Source organism: Echeneis naucrates, chromosome 7, assembly GCF_900963305.1.
Source record: "Echeneis naucrates chromosome 7, fEcheNa1.1, whole genome shotgun sequence".
NCBI classification, from domain to species: domain Eukaryota; kingdom Metazoa; phylum Chordata; class Actinopteri; order Carangiformes; family Echeneidae; genus Echeneis; species Echeneis naucrates.
The window spans coordinates 8074177-8090411 of record NC_042517.1 but is presented as its reverse complement, the minus strand read 5'-3'; the positions used below and the strand labels follow the sequence as shown (position 1 = coordinate 8090411).

The 16235-nt window shown below is 42.2% G+C and overlaps 1 protein-coding gene across 4 annotated transcripts in view; it reads right to left on the bottom strand.

Moving 5' to 3' along the window:
* The window catches only part of LOC115046189 (helicase ARIP4-like), a 62941-nt gene that overhangs the window by 2788 nt on the left and 43918 nt on the right, over positions 1-16235 (bottom strand). For all 4 annotated transcript variants that reach the window (XM_029506396.1, XM_029506398.1, XM_029506397.1 and 1 more), the window contains 19 exons: positions 12878-13121; positions 11524-11657; positions 11084-11257; positions 7998-8218; positions 7465-7647; positions 6993-7126; positions 6148-6344; positions 5862-6065; positions 5595-5733; positions 5322-5499; positions 4226-4444; positions 3892-4010; positions 3622-3746; positions 2889-2988; positions 2595-2800; positions 1746-1921; positions 931-1127; positions 489-688; positions 244-333 (listed from right to left, as the gene is read on the bottom strand). In XM_029506396.1, the coding sequence (XP_029362256.1) occupies positions 244-333; positions 489-688; positions 931-1127; positions 1746-1921; positions 2595-2800; positions 2889-2988; positions 3622-3746; positions 3892-4010; positions 4226-4444; positions 5322-5499; positions 5595-5733; positions 5862-6065; positions 6148-6344; positions 6993-7126; positions 7465-7647; positions 7998-8218; positions 11084-11257; positions 11524-11657; positions 12878-13121 (3240 nt within the window). The remainder of the gene's footprint in view (positions 1-243; positions 334-488; positions 689-930; positions 1128-1745; positions 1922-2594; positions 2801-2888; positions 2989-3621; positions 3747-3891; positions 4011-4225; positions 4445-5321; positions 5500-5594; positions 5734-5861; positions 6066-6147; positions 6345-6992; positions 7127-7464; positions 7648-7997; positions 8219-11083; positions 11258-11523; positions 11658-12877; positions 13122-16235) is intronic.

The following is a 16235-nucleotide window of genomic DNA, read 5'->3' as shown; positions in this document are numbered from 1 at the left end:
AGGAAAAAAAATCTGTTCACACATAATGCTTGTCAGAAGAATAACCATTAGCTAGCAAATATAAAGCTTTCTCTACAAACTGGTAAATTGTTCTGTCTGACCAAATTTTCCAAACCCCAAGATCAGTAGAAAAGCAGCCAGTTTGTAGGTCTGAGAAGTGGAACAATCACATGCTTCAACCCATAATGGGTGCTGGTGGGCCAAGAGTTTTCTGGAGTATAATAATGTGCAGTGAGTTGTTACCTTTGGTGCCCCTGATGACGTGGATGCTCTCTCCTGCTGTGATTCTGGCCTGGACATCGGTTGAACTGTTGGTGCCTGGAATCACGATGTCTGAAAGAGACAATTATGCCATTTAGCAATTGCGACTAACCATGACCATGATGGAAGGCTAAAACATGTAGAGATAAGTGGGATGAAAGAGAAATAAAATTAACGGGGTATAAAAAAGAGATAAGCAAATTGTATTGCAAATGCACTCTACCTACCAGTGGTGGTGACGATCTTCTGTACAAACACCCCAGCTTTTTGCAGGCAGTTCACTGGGAACCCTCCAAGACTGGATCCAGATGAATTGTGGCCTGGGGTAGAGCCCGTAGAAACCTGGCGGGGCATCATGGGAACTGGAGTTGATTGGACTGGCCGGAAATTGGCAACTGTCTTCTCCTCAGTACGAGGTGGAGGACGCCTGAGCAGAAAGTTATGTTTTCTATTAATTTATGACTAAGAGCTTAGTAGTTTAACATGCTTTCTTTTCATGTTACATGCTCATCAGATCCTTGTGAAAATCTTTGACAAACACAGATTTAACATTTCCTGCTCAGTCAAGAGTTCTGTGAAAAGTTAAACCATACTTGAACTAAACACTTTCACTGGTAACTCATTTGGTAGTTTTAATGTTGGCAGTCAGTGAGGTTATAATTCGCCTACCAGTTTCTCTGGCTGAAGGCAGGGATGTTGGTTAGACTCTGGTCGCTGGCAGGGTAGTAGTGTGCGTAGGAAGGCCGGGTGTACGGCACAGAGGCCCTCTTCTCCTCTTCATAACCCTTTTTAGCTGCTGTCTTCTCAGCACTGCTCAGCTTCAGCTCCCTGCGGTCCATCAGCAGGGACTCATGGGGGAATGGTTGCTGGAGGGGAGAAACGGTAAATGAGAAAAAAGATGAGCACAATTTCATCTTCTTTTGTAATCCTTGACATGATTTAATGCATTTAAACTTCACCCATCTAAATAAGTTAATAATTTGTAAGTCTACTACCTTACGCTAGTGAATCTACTTCAGAAAACACAGAGCCAAGTGCTATATGAAGCTGACGTCAGTTTTTATTAAAGCCCAATTTATACTGAGATCCTTATATATTGCAATTAAGAAGATCCTTTATTATGCTGGCTCTGCTTGTTTCCACTAAACCAAATAAGAAATGATGAGGCCAAAAAAAAGGTGTATAGATTTCAGTGTGGAAGCCATTTACAGAGTCCAGCAGGTAAATTTATGAGGTGATGAATAATAATAATAATAAAACAAGCTCTGCTACTTGCTTGATGCAGTTTTCACCTCCAAAAATGGATTTTATTAAGTAACAGAAGAATTTCGGTAAATCTCTCACATAGCCTGATTAACATAACACCAGTCTTGAGCATATATGTTGTCTGCCTGACAAGATCACAAAGAACAATGCAAACACTGTGAGCTGGGTGAAACACACTGTCAACTTCTAATAATTAGGGATTAGGGGTTTTCATCTACCTTGGTAACTAGGTGAGGATAGAGGTGCAGCGCCTTTCTGAGGATGCTCTCCATGCTGTCCTGGGGCAGTAGCTGAACATGGGAGGGGTCTGGTTCCTCCTCCACAAAGTGAAGAAGAGACTCCACCTCCCTCCGGGTGAAGGTCAGCACAGGGTTCAGATCATCCACCACCCGGTCTAATGGAGAAAGGGAGAAAGAGAAGTGAGCAGACTGTAAAAAGACTGATAGCTCTGGAAATTATTTGATTGTATTATTATTTAAAGAGTCTGTCATACTATTCAAAGCTTACAGGAAAGCCTTGAGACTGTTTTGTCTGTTGAACAAGAGGCTCTTGGCAGAAGAGCCCTGGTTTAAACTCAAAGCTGATTATTTAGTTTTAGGGGTGTCTGTCCACACAGAAGACCCTGGACTGGGGGTTTCACTGAGTCTGATTACTGACAGCTGTCAGTTGAAGGCTGTCCACTCTTGCTTTGTTCTGGTTAGAGGGTCACTGCATATGAGATATTTTCATTGTACGAAAAAAGTGAAGAACCTAGTTAATGCATTTGGGTAGGGCTGGACAAAAATTCTCTATATATTCTGATCAAAATGTTTCAGTAACAGTGATAAGGTTTTTAAACATCACTGATATTTTTATATACTGTATTTTGTTTTTCATAAGTGTGCAGGTACAGACATCTGTTCATATTGATATCAGGATTATATCCTTTCAACCAATTTAAGAAATATCTCATGATATAACTTTTCGCCATATAGTCAAGTCCCACTTTTGTGTATGATCAATTATACTACCAACAAAAACTTTAATGATACTCAGCAGTACTGTTCCTATGTATCACACCAACACACCTGACATGCCCTGTTTAGAAATCTGGCGGTCGTAGATCTTCTTCTCCAGAGTAAAGTCGCAAACCAGTCGGTAGATGTGACACGGTTTCCTCTGACCGTAGCGGTACACGCGGCACACAGCCTGTGCATCGTGGCACGGGTTCCAGGAGGCGTCAAACACCACCACGCGATTCGCTCCAATTAGATTCACACCCAGACAACCAGCCCTGAGGACACAAAGGTATGTGATTAGCTAGCTTGTTTAAAATAGTTACATATTCAAATCATATTTTTGCTTTTGCATCAAAGTTTTACCTGGTTGACAGCAAAAAGACCCAAGCTGAGGTATTGGACGGATCGTTAAATTGGTTTATTAGTCTCTCTCTCTCTGAGGGTGTTGTACTTCCATCCAGTCCTTCAAGACATAATAGCACAAGCAATGCAGTTTTAAATAAAGAAGTCCAAAGAATTTAAACACCCATTTATCCTATTCTGTGCCTTTAATCTCTCTAACTCTCTCAGTGTATACTTTTAATCCTCATCATTGTTTCTCTAGCATTAATTCCCTACTCACTTATTTCTATATACAAAGTCAAACATAATTTTATGAAATGTCAAAATAGTCTTACTAGTTGGGTCTACTATATTCTGCCAGCTTACCACCTTAATTTTAATGAATGGGTAAGATAATAATCAAGAAAAACTCCATTACTGACTGCAGCTGCAGTGAATTCATTTCTGAGACTGTGGAATAGCATAAACCTAAGTCTGAATGTTATCAAGAAACACCAGCAGGTGGCAGCACTGATTGTAAATCAATGAGAAAACAAACTGCTGTGGTCAGAAATGGACTCCAAGAGTGGAGCGTCATAGCCAAAAATGTTTAAATGTTTAAATCAACTAACTATCAACATATTCGGAGGTTTTTCCTCTTAACTGCATCTAATTTGCATGCTGTGTCACTTGTCTCTGAGCTAAAATAACTTCATCAAACTGTCCTGAGATATATTCAGTTTATTTATGAAAGGACCACGAAAAGACCACGTACTGTAGTAGTTGAGATTGCGGACCCAGTTGTGATTGGGTTGGTCTCTGTTGGACATGTTGGGCGAGGGAGGTACCGGCCTCTTGGCCAGGAAATCCTCAATCACGGTCAGGGTGGACAAACTCTGACTGTGTGAAGGGATCACATGGTGGTCAGATTACATGCTGTAATGCTTCAGCAACATATGAATAAATCAAAAATTAAAGCTTTGAAAATTATGATATTGTGAATTCGATAGAAGCTTTCATTATCCAGTTTTGTGTGATCTTTTACCTGAAGACGAGCAGTTTATCTCCCTTTCTGACACTCTCCTCCATCAGGTGGAAGAGCATCACCATCTTTGCTGAGTTCTCCAGGATGCCAGGTTTATAGTCACACATGATGTCCTTGGCCTGGTCACATGAAAATTCACTTTGTTATTAAACATTCAATTCATACTTGTGTTGATTAGTTCTAATGTAACACCTGAAGCTGTCTACTTCAGGCCTGTGATCTTGGTCACTTTGTTCCCCATTGGCATTGCACTCCACATTCATTTTGGAGGAAGTGCTAACAAATTTCAGTTTCAAATTTGGCACAATTCTTTAATGCTACTCTGTCAACCTACCCATTCATATGTGATGACCTGATTGGCTTTCTCCTGCAGCTGGTTGAGACTCAGTCCACCAATTGGGCTAGGATTCTCCAGGGGCTTGGGCTTTTGATTGGGTGCAGTTGGACATCGAGTAGGTCCTGTGGCAGTCATGTCATCGAGGTCCAAGTCCTGGTCACTTGCTAAGTTTTCCTTTTGCAAGGCCTCATACAGCACATCTGGATGATTCCAAATCTGATAAATAAGAGCTCAGTGATCAAAAAACACTCCCTCGAGGTGATTGATGGAACAGCCAAGTAAAATAAATATGCAGGAATTTATCTTCATGTCGACTTAGATGTTGCAGTTCTACAAGGAAGAAACTTATACAGAGAGACAACTTACACAAACATATACAACTTATACAAAGAGACAATAGTAGAAGTTATTTTGTTTATCCTATATCTGCAGACAGAAAGGTCTTAACTAATTGTAATCAGTCAGATAAACACTGCATTTGGGAACATCAACAGCGTTGCAAAAATGTCTTTGTGGCGATTTATAGCAGATGTCTGATTTTAAGGATTAACTTTTGTGCTTGAGTTTAGGAATTGACTAAATAAAGGCTTGTTTCAAGTCATAATACATTAAATCACATCTCTGTGGTCCCGGCGCTGTAGTGGGCAGAGCATGCAGCCCGTAAACAGAAGGCTACAAGGTCCTTGTCAGCGATGCCGGTTTGGTTCCAGCTGGTGTCATTTGCTGCATGCCATTCCCCACTTTCTCTGCCCAGCTGTCCTATCTAATACGGCCAGAAAAAAATATTTCAAAGAAAAAAAAAAAATGCGTTTGTATGGTAGATACCTTAATAATGTTCCATTTAACAGGTTAACAGATAACAGATTATGACCCCATGAGTGGAGATCCAAGAGAAACATTTGAATAATACATTACACTCAACTTAGTCCGTGATAGATTTTGTCTGACTAAATTCATAACGGTATTTGCCTAAAATGAGACAAAAATAGGCGTGAAATGAAAGAATTTCATATGACATTTTCATCAAAAAATAAAAATTGATGATGAAAGCCAAAGTTTAAGCCCCACCTCCCACACACACACTTTCCCTCACCTTGCAGCAGACACAAAAAGCTTTCAGTGGGTTGAGGCTGAGCCAGCCAGTGTTTCCGGCCTCTCTGAAGCGGTTCATGAACTCCGTGTAGAGCGCCCTCTGTAGGGGAGACAGCCGGACCAGGATCACATGCTCCTCTTTGGAGGGCAGCTGATCCCTTAGAACATCATGGCCCCGTCTGCACCAAAGATGAGTTACAGTCCAATTGTCTTAATCCAGAAGGAGGATGGAGTTTTGCTTTGACTATTGGTTTTATAAAGGCAAGTGGCTGACCTCTGTACGAAGCCCTCGAGCAGACTGTGCAGGACGTGGCTCCTGTATCTCATCAGCTGGATGTCCTGCGGTGTGCTGTCCACACACTGTCCGTTCAGAATGGGACGCTCAAACATGTTACTGAACTCCTGCCGTGTACCTGAAGTACATACAGGACATAAAAAGTGAAGTCAATCTTTTCATTGTCAGAAAAAAAAAAAAAGAAAGAAATATTTGTAGCTAATCTCAGAAAGTATCTGTGGAAACACGTGCTATCTTGCATCTTACCTAAAAAGTCAGGTCGGACAAAATCAACCATGCACCAGTACTCGATCAGGTTGTTCTGGAGCGGGTACCCAGTCAGGACCACCCGTCGTCGAGTTTGGATGTTCTTCAGAGCCTGGGATGTGCTAGCGTGACAGTTTTTGATGCGATGGCCTTCGTCGCAGATCACCACATCTGGACCAGGTCGGGCTAAGGCCCTCTCAATACCTGGGGAATATGACATTTAATTATATTCACACTTTTAAAATTGTGTCTGCCCCCATCCTCTCTGTCCCCTCATCCCTCACACCTTTGAGGAGCTCCTGCTGCCTGTCCTCTTCATCCAGGTCGATGACAACAGGTCCAGCTGGTTTCTTGCTCTTCTTCTTCCTCCCAGCCACAAAGCTCTTCTTCAGTGACAGGAGGCGGTACATCTCATAGCCCATCAGCAGCACCCCTCCATCCTGTGCCCAGTCCTCTACTACCTTGGCCCTGGTAGCTGTGTTCCTGAACAGCATTAGGTACAAAATGACTTAGCTTCTGTTTCTCAAAACAGAAACATTTCCTGAGAGAATTTGCATCAGTAGCACAGACAGAAAGATTAAAATGTGATTTGTAGAACCTTACAAGAATAATGAAAAGAGTCTGATTAAAGTCTGATTAAAACAGATGAGTGTCAAAGGAATGGAAGAGGCGAAGGATACTGAAGGAATTAAATCTGGATAATTTTTCAGTCACGCCAGTGAATAATTTTTTCAGTGAAATGTTAGATGGACAGAATCAGGTTACTGCGTCGCTTCATGTAATCGCAAACTCATCCTTCAACATTCCTTCAATCCTTAAAACCAAATACCACATACACAACACACACGCGCAAAAAGAGTCCAACAAAAGCAGCTTTGGAAAAAGAGATTATTGGCAAGGTGGTGCCAAATACCAAATGGGGATACAATGCATGTCAAAGGGTCAGTATTGTCATTTTCAAAAAGTCGAGAGAGGTGAAAAGTCTAAATTCATTGCTTTCCATGAAATGAAACATCCATTAAAATTCATCTGCTTGAAAAGGAGATAGGGTGTCGTCTCATGGAGACGGGTTAAAATCTACAGCTGGTCAGCTGAAAAAGTGCTAAAAAAGCTCTTGTTCTTGTTGCTCACTTGTGTTCGTCATTGAGGATGTGAACCTTGAAGGTGCGGGGTGTCACCAGTCCAGGGTTAGTATCTGGAGGTAATGCCTCTGGGGGTGGGACCCAGGAGTTGAACTCTGACAGCCAGTTCTGCAACGTGTTCACCTGACAGAGAGAGAGAGAGAGAGAGAGATCAATTCACCATTTTATTCTCAGAATATTTTACTGTTTTAAGTCTTTTTCATTGCAGGCTCAAAAAAATTCTTTGAAATCAATTACTTTCTCTGGCAAATGAGCCGTAGCTAATTTTAACATTTCCTTAATAAAAAATTCATAGTGATAAGTTGATTCACTTATTGATTCACCGTTGTTCACACATTCATTGTCATTAATTCAAGACTGGAAGGCAACATGGCCCTTGTTCTTATATTCATTCATTCCCTTTGCTGAGACACAAGTATTATCTGAGTTCCTCAGTCCAGCAGGGCACTGCAGCTGCTTACAGGTACAATGGCGAGCACGGTGTGAGCCTGGGTGTGTCTGAACAGGACATCGATGAAGGAGATGACTTGCAGGGTTTTGCCCAGGCCCATGCTGTGAGCGAGGATACAGCCGAAACCATTAGTGCTCCTGAAACGCTCCATCGACTCCACCAGGTTGTCGTACAGGAAGCGGATTCCACCAATCTGCAGAGGAGACGCCCAGAAAAGACGTGGAGGATGAAAGAATGAAATGAAGGCGAAAGAAAGGGTAATAGAGGGAGAAGTGGGAACCATTACAAGGAGAGAACAGAGCAATGTGGAAAAGAGCGGAGGGAAATAGATGGTGTGGGAGGAGGAGTGATGGATGAAAAGAGTGACAACATATTAGACCTGAATGAAGAGACATTCAACAGGTCCTTCACTGAAAAACGTTAAGAAACCCAACCAGGTCATTTGGAGGGAAGAATTTTGGCACAGCAAAGAGAAAAATTATTTTGCCTGTTTGGGTGTTGGTTGATCAAATTCAGCTACTCTGAGCCAGTGAGTTTTAATACCTGGTGAGATTTAACTGCTCGTGCCAGCTGAGGCAACAGGAAAATGTCAGTGTCTTCTGCAGGGTGGTTCAGGTTGACCAGCACCCGGCCATGGGCGTCTGGTCGGTTGAGGGCATCGTTGGCGTGTGCGCCACTTGGCTCGTTCTCTTCTTCTTCGTTGGTGGACTCGCTGCTGATGTGGACGATGGCGTCATCCTCGCCTGAGCTCAGGTCGATCACATCTGCACAGATTGTGACGGTCAATTTATTTACAATAATTACATTTAAGCTAGTGCAAACTGGTTTTCTACCTCTACATCCAGGAAACACTTTAACTCACTGCACACGAAGGGGGAATCTACATTTCTACATGTCTACACAGACAACAAGAGGTCTCTTTATAGTAGAAGTTGACTGTTTTGCGTCCGTTATACAACATATATAAACCAATTCAGCCTGATACAAAGACACCCTTCAGTATCTCCAGACTTTAACAACGGCAAACATTACAGGATTCCCTTCCAGATACAACAAATAATTCTGTGCCTGAAAAACTGACTTGTATTCCTTTTTTTAATTAAACAAGCAACTACATAATTTTTATTCCAGTTGACAGTACAAACTGGAAGTTGTTATTATAGTAGTAATTATTATTACCAAATGCTATCTATGTAGGCTATATAAATCTATACTCTTTATTCACTGTTTCATTTTTTACGGTTTCATTGTGATATGTTCAAAATAAATAATAAACAAAAACATATGAAGAAAAACAACTTATAATGTGAGCTGAGGTAATAGGTGGTGTCCAGCAGTTCTAGATCCAAGTACCTCTCACTAAGACTGTGATGACACATGGCTGCATCCTGAGCACAACTTGTGCAATGTCACTTCAGACATGGACGTCATTGAATGTTTGTTTGAAGCAAAAAACCAACTAACCATCCCAAAAAAAAAAAAAAAAAAAAAACTAAACTTAGACTTCAATGCCCAAAGTTACACAAGCTGGCAAACTGTAAGGGCATGATGAGTAGAGTGTGTGTCAGTGTGTTACTGTGTGTGAAAGAGAGCTTATGTAACTGCAGTGAATGGCTGGTTATACAAGTAGGATTAGAGTGGAGGGGGAGACTGGTTATGCAACCCCAACTAGAAATGTCACTGTGCCACTGTGGTGCGAGTGAGTGTGTGTGTGTGTGTGTGTGTGTGTGTGTGTGTGTTCTGGCTCATAACCAGGATTAGCCAGTTTTATTGCTCCAAAGACCTGCTCTGATCTGCCCCACAGACTCTCTCCTTTCATCTATCCACGCCTTTCTCTCCTTCGCTTTTCTCTTTATCAGCCCCCAAATCAGCAAATGAATGGTCTTGGTTCATTGCTTCATCCCATCAGTCTCTCTCTCTCTGACTCCTGTGTGTGTTGGTGTTGCAGGTGTGCGAGTGTGAATGAGGTTGCCTCAGTCCTCTTTTTTTGATACTGAAATAGTTGTGTTTATCCCTCACCAAGTGTGTGTTAAAGGGTGTGTTTATCCTTGACTGTGGCTTTGTGTTTGTGTGTGTGTGTGTGTGTGTGCACTCAGGCAATAAGAGAACAGTACATGATGTACCCTGTGAAGGTTTTAAATATTGTGATGCACATGGCAGCTAATCTGCAGAAAGATTAGCTGTACCCCCCAACCACCACCACACACATTGCTTAACTTTCTGTAATTGGGTTTGAATATTTTCAAAGAGTCCCCCACCTGAGAGAAGTTCAAGAAATCTGCTTTTATTAAACCTTTTATGTGTGAATATTTGGTGGAAAAAACTACCTTGTCCTTTATATTGCTTTTCTGAGACAATAGAAAGGACTTGGACGGCTGCATTGGTTGGCATTTTTATGACACTAAGCTGTATTTGAGGAGATAATAAATCACAAACATTTTTTCAAACTAAGCTCTGAGAACACAGTCTCACAATTGCACACGCTCATATACACACACAGACACTCATACATCTACTGAGCTGCGGCTGAGTTTCAATCCTCTAACTTTGCTTAGAAATTCAAGCTGATTTGGTCTTTTAATGTACCAACTTTTCAGACTGCTCAGAAAGCAATTTAAGGCAGAGAATGTAATTCAATAAATATATGGTTGTCATGAGGCTATTAAGGCTCCTGAGTTCCTCCAGACTTTGGCAAACTAATGCAACTGTTTAAGTGATGTTTTCCTCTGATATATCATTTTCTCGCTGACTGCCAAACATGGCCATGGGCAAAGTATCTGACCTGTAACTGCACCTGTGGTTTGGCTTTCTGGCCTGTGGTGGAACTGGGCAGCTGCAAGGCGTGAATGTCTGCAACTATGCTTAATGTCAAGTTAAATGAAAAACATTTGTGTTGTGGAAACAGTTCCAGAATAAAATGCAGTTTAAAAAGTAACCAGTAAAGACAACACATAAGGATCAGTTTAACTTCAGGAGTGTGTTCAGTAAAGGCAATATAAGGAGATGCACTTGAATTTTTTTGACCTGGCCTATAACAAAACGTTTTTATCATTTTGCACGGAGTTTAAAACTGGCTGATGGGACGATTCATAACAAATATTTCCCTTCACTCCATGAATGTGCTGAGAGCAATCTTTCTGGACATCTAAAGAATTAGCGTCTCGCTTACTTAGGCATCACTGCGCAGCTATGAGGACAGCTAGAATATACAACTTCACAGCTCTGTGTCCCTATCTGCTTTCATGACCTCCTACAGTCGTCTTACTAGCCACGAGAACTGCAAATTAAAGGGGAAGAATTCCTTGATTTGTCATTATTAAGGATGCTTTTTGCTTAAAAAGAGAAGGGACACTATGCATGTAGACTAAGCTTGAGCTCAGGCCTTTTCTCAAATCATCATAAAGTCATTCAGCGAATTACTAAAACCATTTCCATGTATGAAATATTCTTCTAAAGATGATTGCTGGCAGAAACTTACATCAGGGATTCACTTTAAAAACACATTCACATAAATAATATTTATAAATGATAAAAAAAAATAAAAATAAAAAAAAAAATCACTAAATCGACTATCTTTACTCTGGTTTGTCAGTGTTTTGGGGAAAAAAAAAAATCTGTATGGATCTCACCTGCTTTGTGTCCATGCTCTACGCCCACTGAGGTGGGTGTGTTAGTCTTGCTGGTGTCATCGATCAGACCCGTGCTGCTGGAGTTCAGACAGATCACCTCCTGTCTGTTCAAATTCACTTCTTGCTGTGTTGCTGATGATGCCAATGATGAAGACACATGCTTTGTCACATCGCCTGGAGAGAGGGAGAGTAACGATGAGGTGGAGGCGAAAAAAACGAGGAGGGATGACGGCAGAAGATTGAGAAGAAATGAAGGACAGAAAGGTTAATACAACAACAACACAAAGGAAATGGCAAACCCAATGAGGCTGTGATGATCTCAGGCTGTTTAGCAGCTAGGAAAAGGTATTCTACCTGGCACCCAGGTAGCGGAGTTAATGTCTGATGGGCCAGTGTTTACTATTAGCGGTGTTTTTGTTAAGTTGTGTTTACACTCTCACCAGTTGTGTATTCGGGAAGCATCGACACAGGGAAGTCCTGTTTTCTCTGCTGGTCCAGGCGTCGCCTCCTCTCCAGCTCCTCCTGCTGGACAGCTTTGGTCACTGCCTCCAATTGGTGTTCCCTCAGTAACTTCCTGAACAGACAAAATAAAATACCATCTGTCAGACGACTTCTTAAAGGCTGCGAGGTTAATTTCTCCACTTAAAACACGTTCGTATGACGAGGACTCAGTGGTGACCGTTTCATATCACACCATGCTTTCTCCAGTGTTAATTATTATTTAACTAATGAGGAATTAAATTAGCCTGTGCACTGTGAAATCACCTCACTCTGTTCCTCGAGGGCCTTTTCAGCTGATTATTTAACAAAAAATTTGCGTTTATTCTATTTAGGTATTTTTTCAACGTAATAGTCATGATTCTAGAGATTTTGGTGATCTTGTAACATTGAAATAAAACATGTTTTCATATTTTGTCGATCAGAATATGCATGGCACCTTTTCTGTGTCACCTGTTGCTGACAAGCTGGTGACTTGTTTTGAGCTCTTGCTCCCCAGTAAGCTAGCTATGGATACACCAAAAAAAAAAAAAAAAAAAATCTGAGGAAAACCAAACCTGCACACATAGCACAAGCGCAATGAAACTATCTTCATTATAGTGGCCAAATATGTTTTGTGGCTCTAGGAGGGTTTTATTTGGCGGGAATTGTTCCCAAAACGCTGTTTTAATGCCGAAGGTTGCCGACCCCTGGTCTAACGTTGGCATGAAAGAATGGCCGGGCTGAGCATTACATTTGGGTTGCGTTTGGCAACTTTTTAAGTTGTATATTCATCAATGATGGGAGCCAACGATTGTAGCACCGACATTCTTGATTGTATTCCAAAAACAGTTGTTATGTAAGAGCAGCGTATTTGAGGTTAAACTATATAAGTGTTTTGGCGGCCTGAGGAATGAGGCTGCAGGCTCATTTATCAGACTGACCGACTTTATGTGTCCTTAAATTCTTTATTCTAAATCCTTTAATCCAGGAAACAATTGGTGTTATTAGAAACAGAAAATGTTTTGAATGAGGTGAATGAGTGTTAAGTTTACTCTACATCTCCTGTGGTATACTCAGGATATTGTGTAATAATCCCTTAGATCTCAAGGTTGACTGCTCTTTATCAAGAGAAGGGTGAGCCTGAAAAAGCATTTGAAAGTCACGGCTTCTGTAGACCAATCCAAATGTAATTCGTAGCCTGCTAAAAGTACAAGTTAATGTCTAAGCAGGAAAGGTTTTTCAAAAGATGTCTTTTATTTAGGATAGGATGATGTCTGAACCTTATGACTGAGACCGCCTGTTAAAACTGAGTACCTGATGTTGCGTCTCATGTGTGCTGGTTTAGAGCTCCTCTTCTTGGTTCCCGTCAAAGTGGAAGGAGGGGAGGGGCTTTGGCTGTCTGGCCTGGAGCAGGGTCGAGACGCAGGCTGGGTGGAGGGAGGGTGGGCCGGCGTCTCCCCTGAAGGCGAGATAGATGGGGGAGGAGTGCACTGCCACACCGCGGGGTTGCCTCCCTGAGCCTCATTTTCAGAGCTGAAGGGGGCGCTGTGGGACTGGTCTGTGAGAAGACAGAGAAGTAATGAATGATTGATTAATATGGAATTAAAAAAAAAGTTACAATTGTTATTAGCTAAGAGAAAACCAGGACCAGATGTCTCTTTGATTATGTCTATAATTTAGATTTGGACTCTAATTTTCTGGAATAAACCAAAAAGTCCCTTATTATACAATAAAAGTCAGATGTTGTTGCAAAAAATTTTTCAGCTAGCCCAGTTTTCACTGAAAGCAAATGTTTGGAGTCAGGGCTAATAACCTCCTGGCTCTGAGCTAAGTCTAAAAAGATGTGCAATTGTTATAATGGTCTCTAATTGGGTCATACAGGGTAGTAAATTTTAAATGTAACACAAAATGCACAATGCACAAAAACTAATAATGCATCAAGATGACTATTGGTGACACTGACATATCTGAGCATCTCATCACTAACATGAATTATTACTTTTTAACTGTCTGTAATTGATTTGTCTGTGCTGTTTCACCTGCACTCATGACTCTCCTCGTCACAGACTTGCTTTGTAAAGTTCATTACTTTGTGCGAAAACTAGATGGGCTCGGATACAAAAGAAACATTTATTTGTTGAAATAGCCGTGAAACACCATCATGAAACACCGCCTGACACATCTGATGGAGGGGAGAAAATCTGTGAGACATTTAAAACACTCGCAGCTCTTTTCTTCCCCGTTGGCAGTTTTAGCAGCGACTTCTGGTGCTCTGTTACTGAAGTAGCCTTCCCCATCAGTGTAATGCTGCCACTACAGTGAAAATAACCCCCCGCTCGTGCAAAGGTTTTCAGAAATAACAGTGTTAATGACGTCAACACTTTTGAGAGCTAGGCCCGGCTTGTAGATTTGTATGTAAGGGGAAAAAAGAAAAAAAAAAATTCTTGTGTGGGTTTTTGCTCTTTGAACAGAGACGCCTGATGAGATTTGGATTTTAGTGCCCCTCCAGCACACTGAGCACAAAGGGTCACTCACCTACAAAGAAAAAAATCCTCAGATCGTTTTTTGTTATTGTTGGGATTTTTTATCTGTCCGCATTTGTCCTCATTGTGTAACACCACAGGGTGTCAACATGACATTGATGCAGTCAATGTAGTTCTTGCAGCTAAATATTTTATTATTTCAGTGCATATGTGTGACCATCACCAGCCCTCCCTGGAAGCTAGTTTGTGGATCTATCTTGAGTGGAATGACCTTTGTGTGGCAGGGAGGGCACTGCTCAGTAAATACAAGAGAGAATAACAGACAGAGCAGGTGTGGAAGGATGGACAGGGGAGGGGAAGCAGGTGGTGCTGCTAAGACCTGGTGGAGTGAAGGGTGCTGCGCTTATCCTGTCACCTCACTAAGGATTAAAAGAGTCCAGAGGGTTTCTGTGCAGATCTCTGGAGAGATGGAAGTCCAGGTAGGCGAAGTGTCCCAGACGTGGAGCTGAGTCAAAGATGTGGTACGCAGTGATGGAATGAAAGAACAGCTCATCATTCTAGGCAGGATTCATCAATTCGTCATGATGTGACCCAACACGAGCAGGCAAGTGACACCACACACGCATGTGGGCCTTCCCTAAATATGAGTGAGACCATCACCAGGGCCAGAGTCGGGTCAGGGGCCTCGGCTCCCCAGGGACATCACCCTGCATGCCCAGAGAGCCACCGCAGCCACGTGGCATGCTGCAGCCCCCCAGTGATCCAAGGGAGCAACGGCCAGCACCACTGAGCCGCCCAAGCCTGCACACCCAGGAGTGGGACAGGCCCCAATTCTGTCCCAGGACCCCCCATCCACTGAACGAGCCGAGGCCCCCACCCAGGGGCCTAAGCAATGCCACCGCAGGCGGGCACTGGCGAGTCCTCGGATCATGTTGGGATGTGAACTAAAAGTCAAACATATACGGATCTTTGCAACCAGCCAGCTCTACTGAATCAGGTGTTGATGAACACTTTACTCCGAGTTAAGATGTCCCTGCCAGGTATGTGGGGGGAAAAAGACTAACTCTGAATCTATCAGTTATCTATCAATGTGCCTGTTAGCAGCATTGCAGGTTGTAACTTCTTTATTAATAATCCTGTCTGACAACACAGACAAAGCATCAAAACACACAACAGATGTATCACCAGCAGCCAGGCGCAACAAAATATTTGGTGTTTATGAATCTTGGAGATGAAGCACCATCCTTCTTTCTATGGGGCAAAGAGACAGAATAAATAACTTTCTGACGATCGTTATCTGATCGCAGATTTTTTTGGCTCCTTCCCTCCTTAGGAAAGTCCAGTCCTAGGCAGCAGGGATGGATGAGTGGTTAGCACACATGCTGGGTCCGATTTTAACCGGTGACCTCTGCTGCAGCTCGTTCCTCTGAACTCAATTTGATTTGCAGAATGCCACACTCAGAGCATACTTCAACACAGAGTCATAAAAACTGCTGTGTAGCACCTTTAACGCTGCTTTGGTTTTCTTATTTTTACTCTCCAGTGTTTTTCATAAACTTGTCCTCATTTCTGATCCTCTCTTTTTTCTTTTCCTTCAATCTGCTTAGATTTCACTTTCACCTTTCTTCTTGTGTGTCCTCCTCCTCCTCGCTCTCTTAGTTGTTCTGCCAGAGACACACTGAACCAGATCTGACGCTTATGTAAGAGCTGGATGATAAATATGGACGACTTACGAAACACATGACAGGACACAAACACTGACACACAAAGACTGACACACACACACACACACACACACACACAGAGACACAGATTTCAAAGGAAATTGTTCCCATTAAAATATAAATGACGACATAAATAACCAACACAAAAACTCACACACCAATGTGTAGCCTGGTCAGCCTGGGATTACTGGACAAACAAGGACAAACTGCCAACACATGATTTTCAGTTCATGTACACACACACACACACACAAAGATTTTCACTGCATGGCTCCTGGCAAACCTGTACTTCAGTTTTCCACATTATAAGAACATTCCAAATCAATGTCAAAGTGACCATAAGAGGCGCAGACGTAGCCCGAGGAAGCGGCGGCTGTAAAGTGCGTTCCACATCTTTGACATACTGGAGCACTGAGGATGGCCAAGAGTTCACTGCCAGTTACAAAAAGTCTGGCTGCTCAGTTC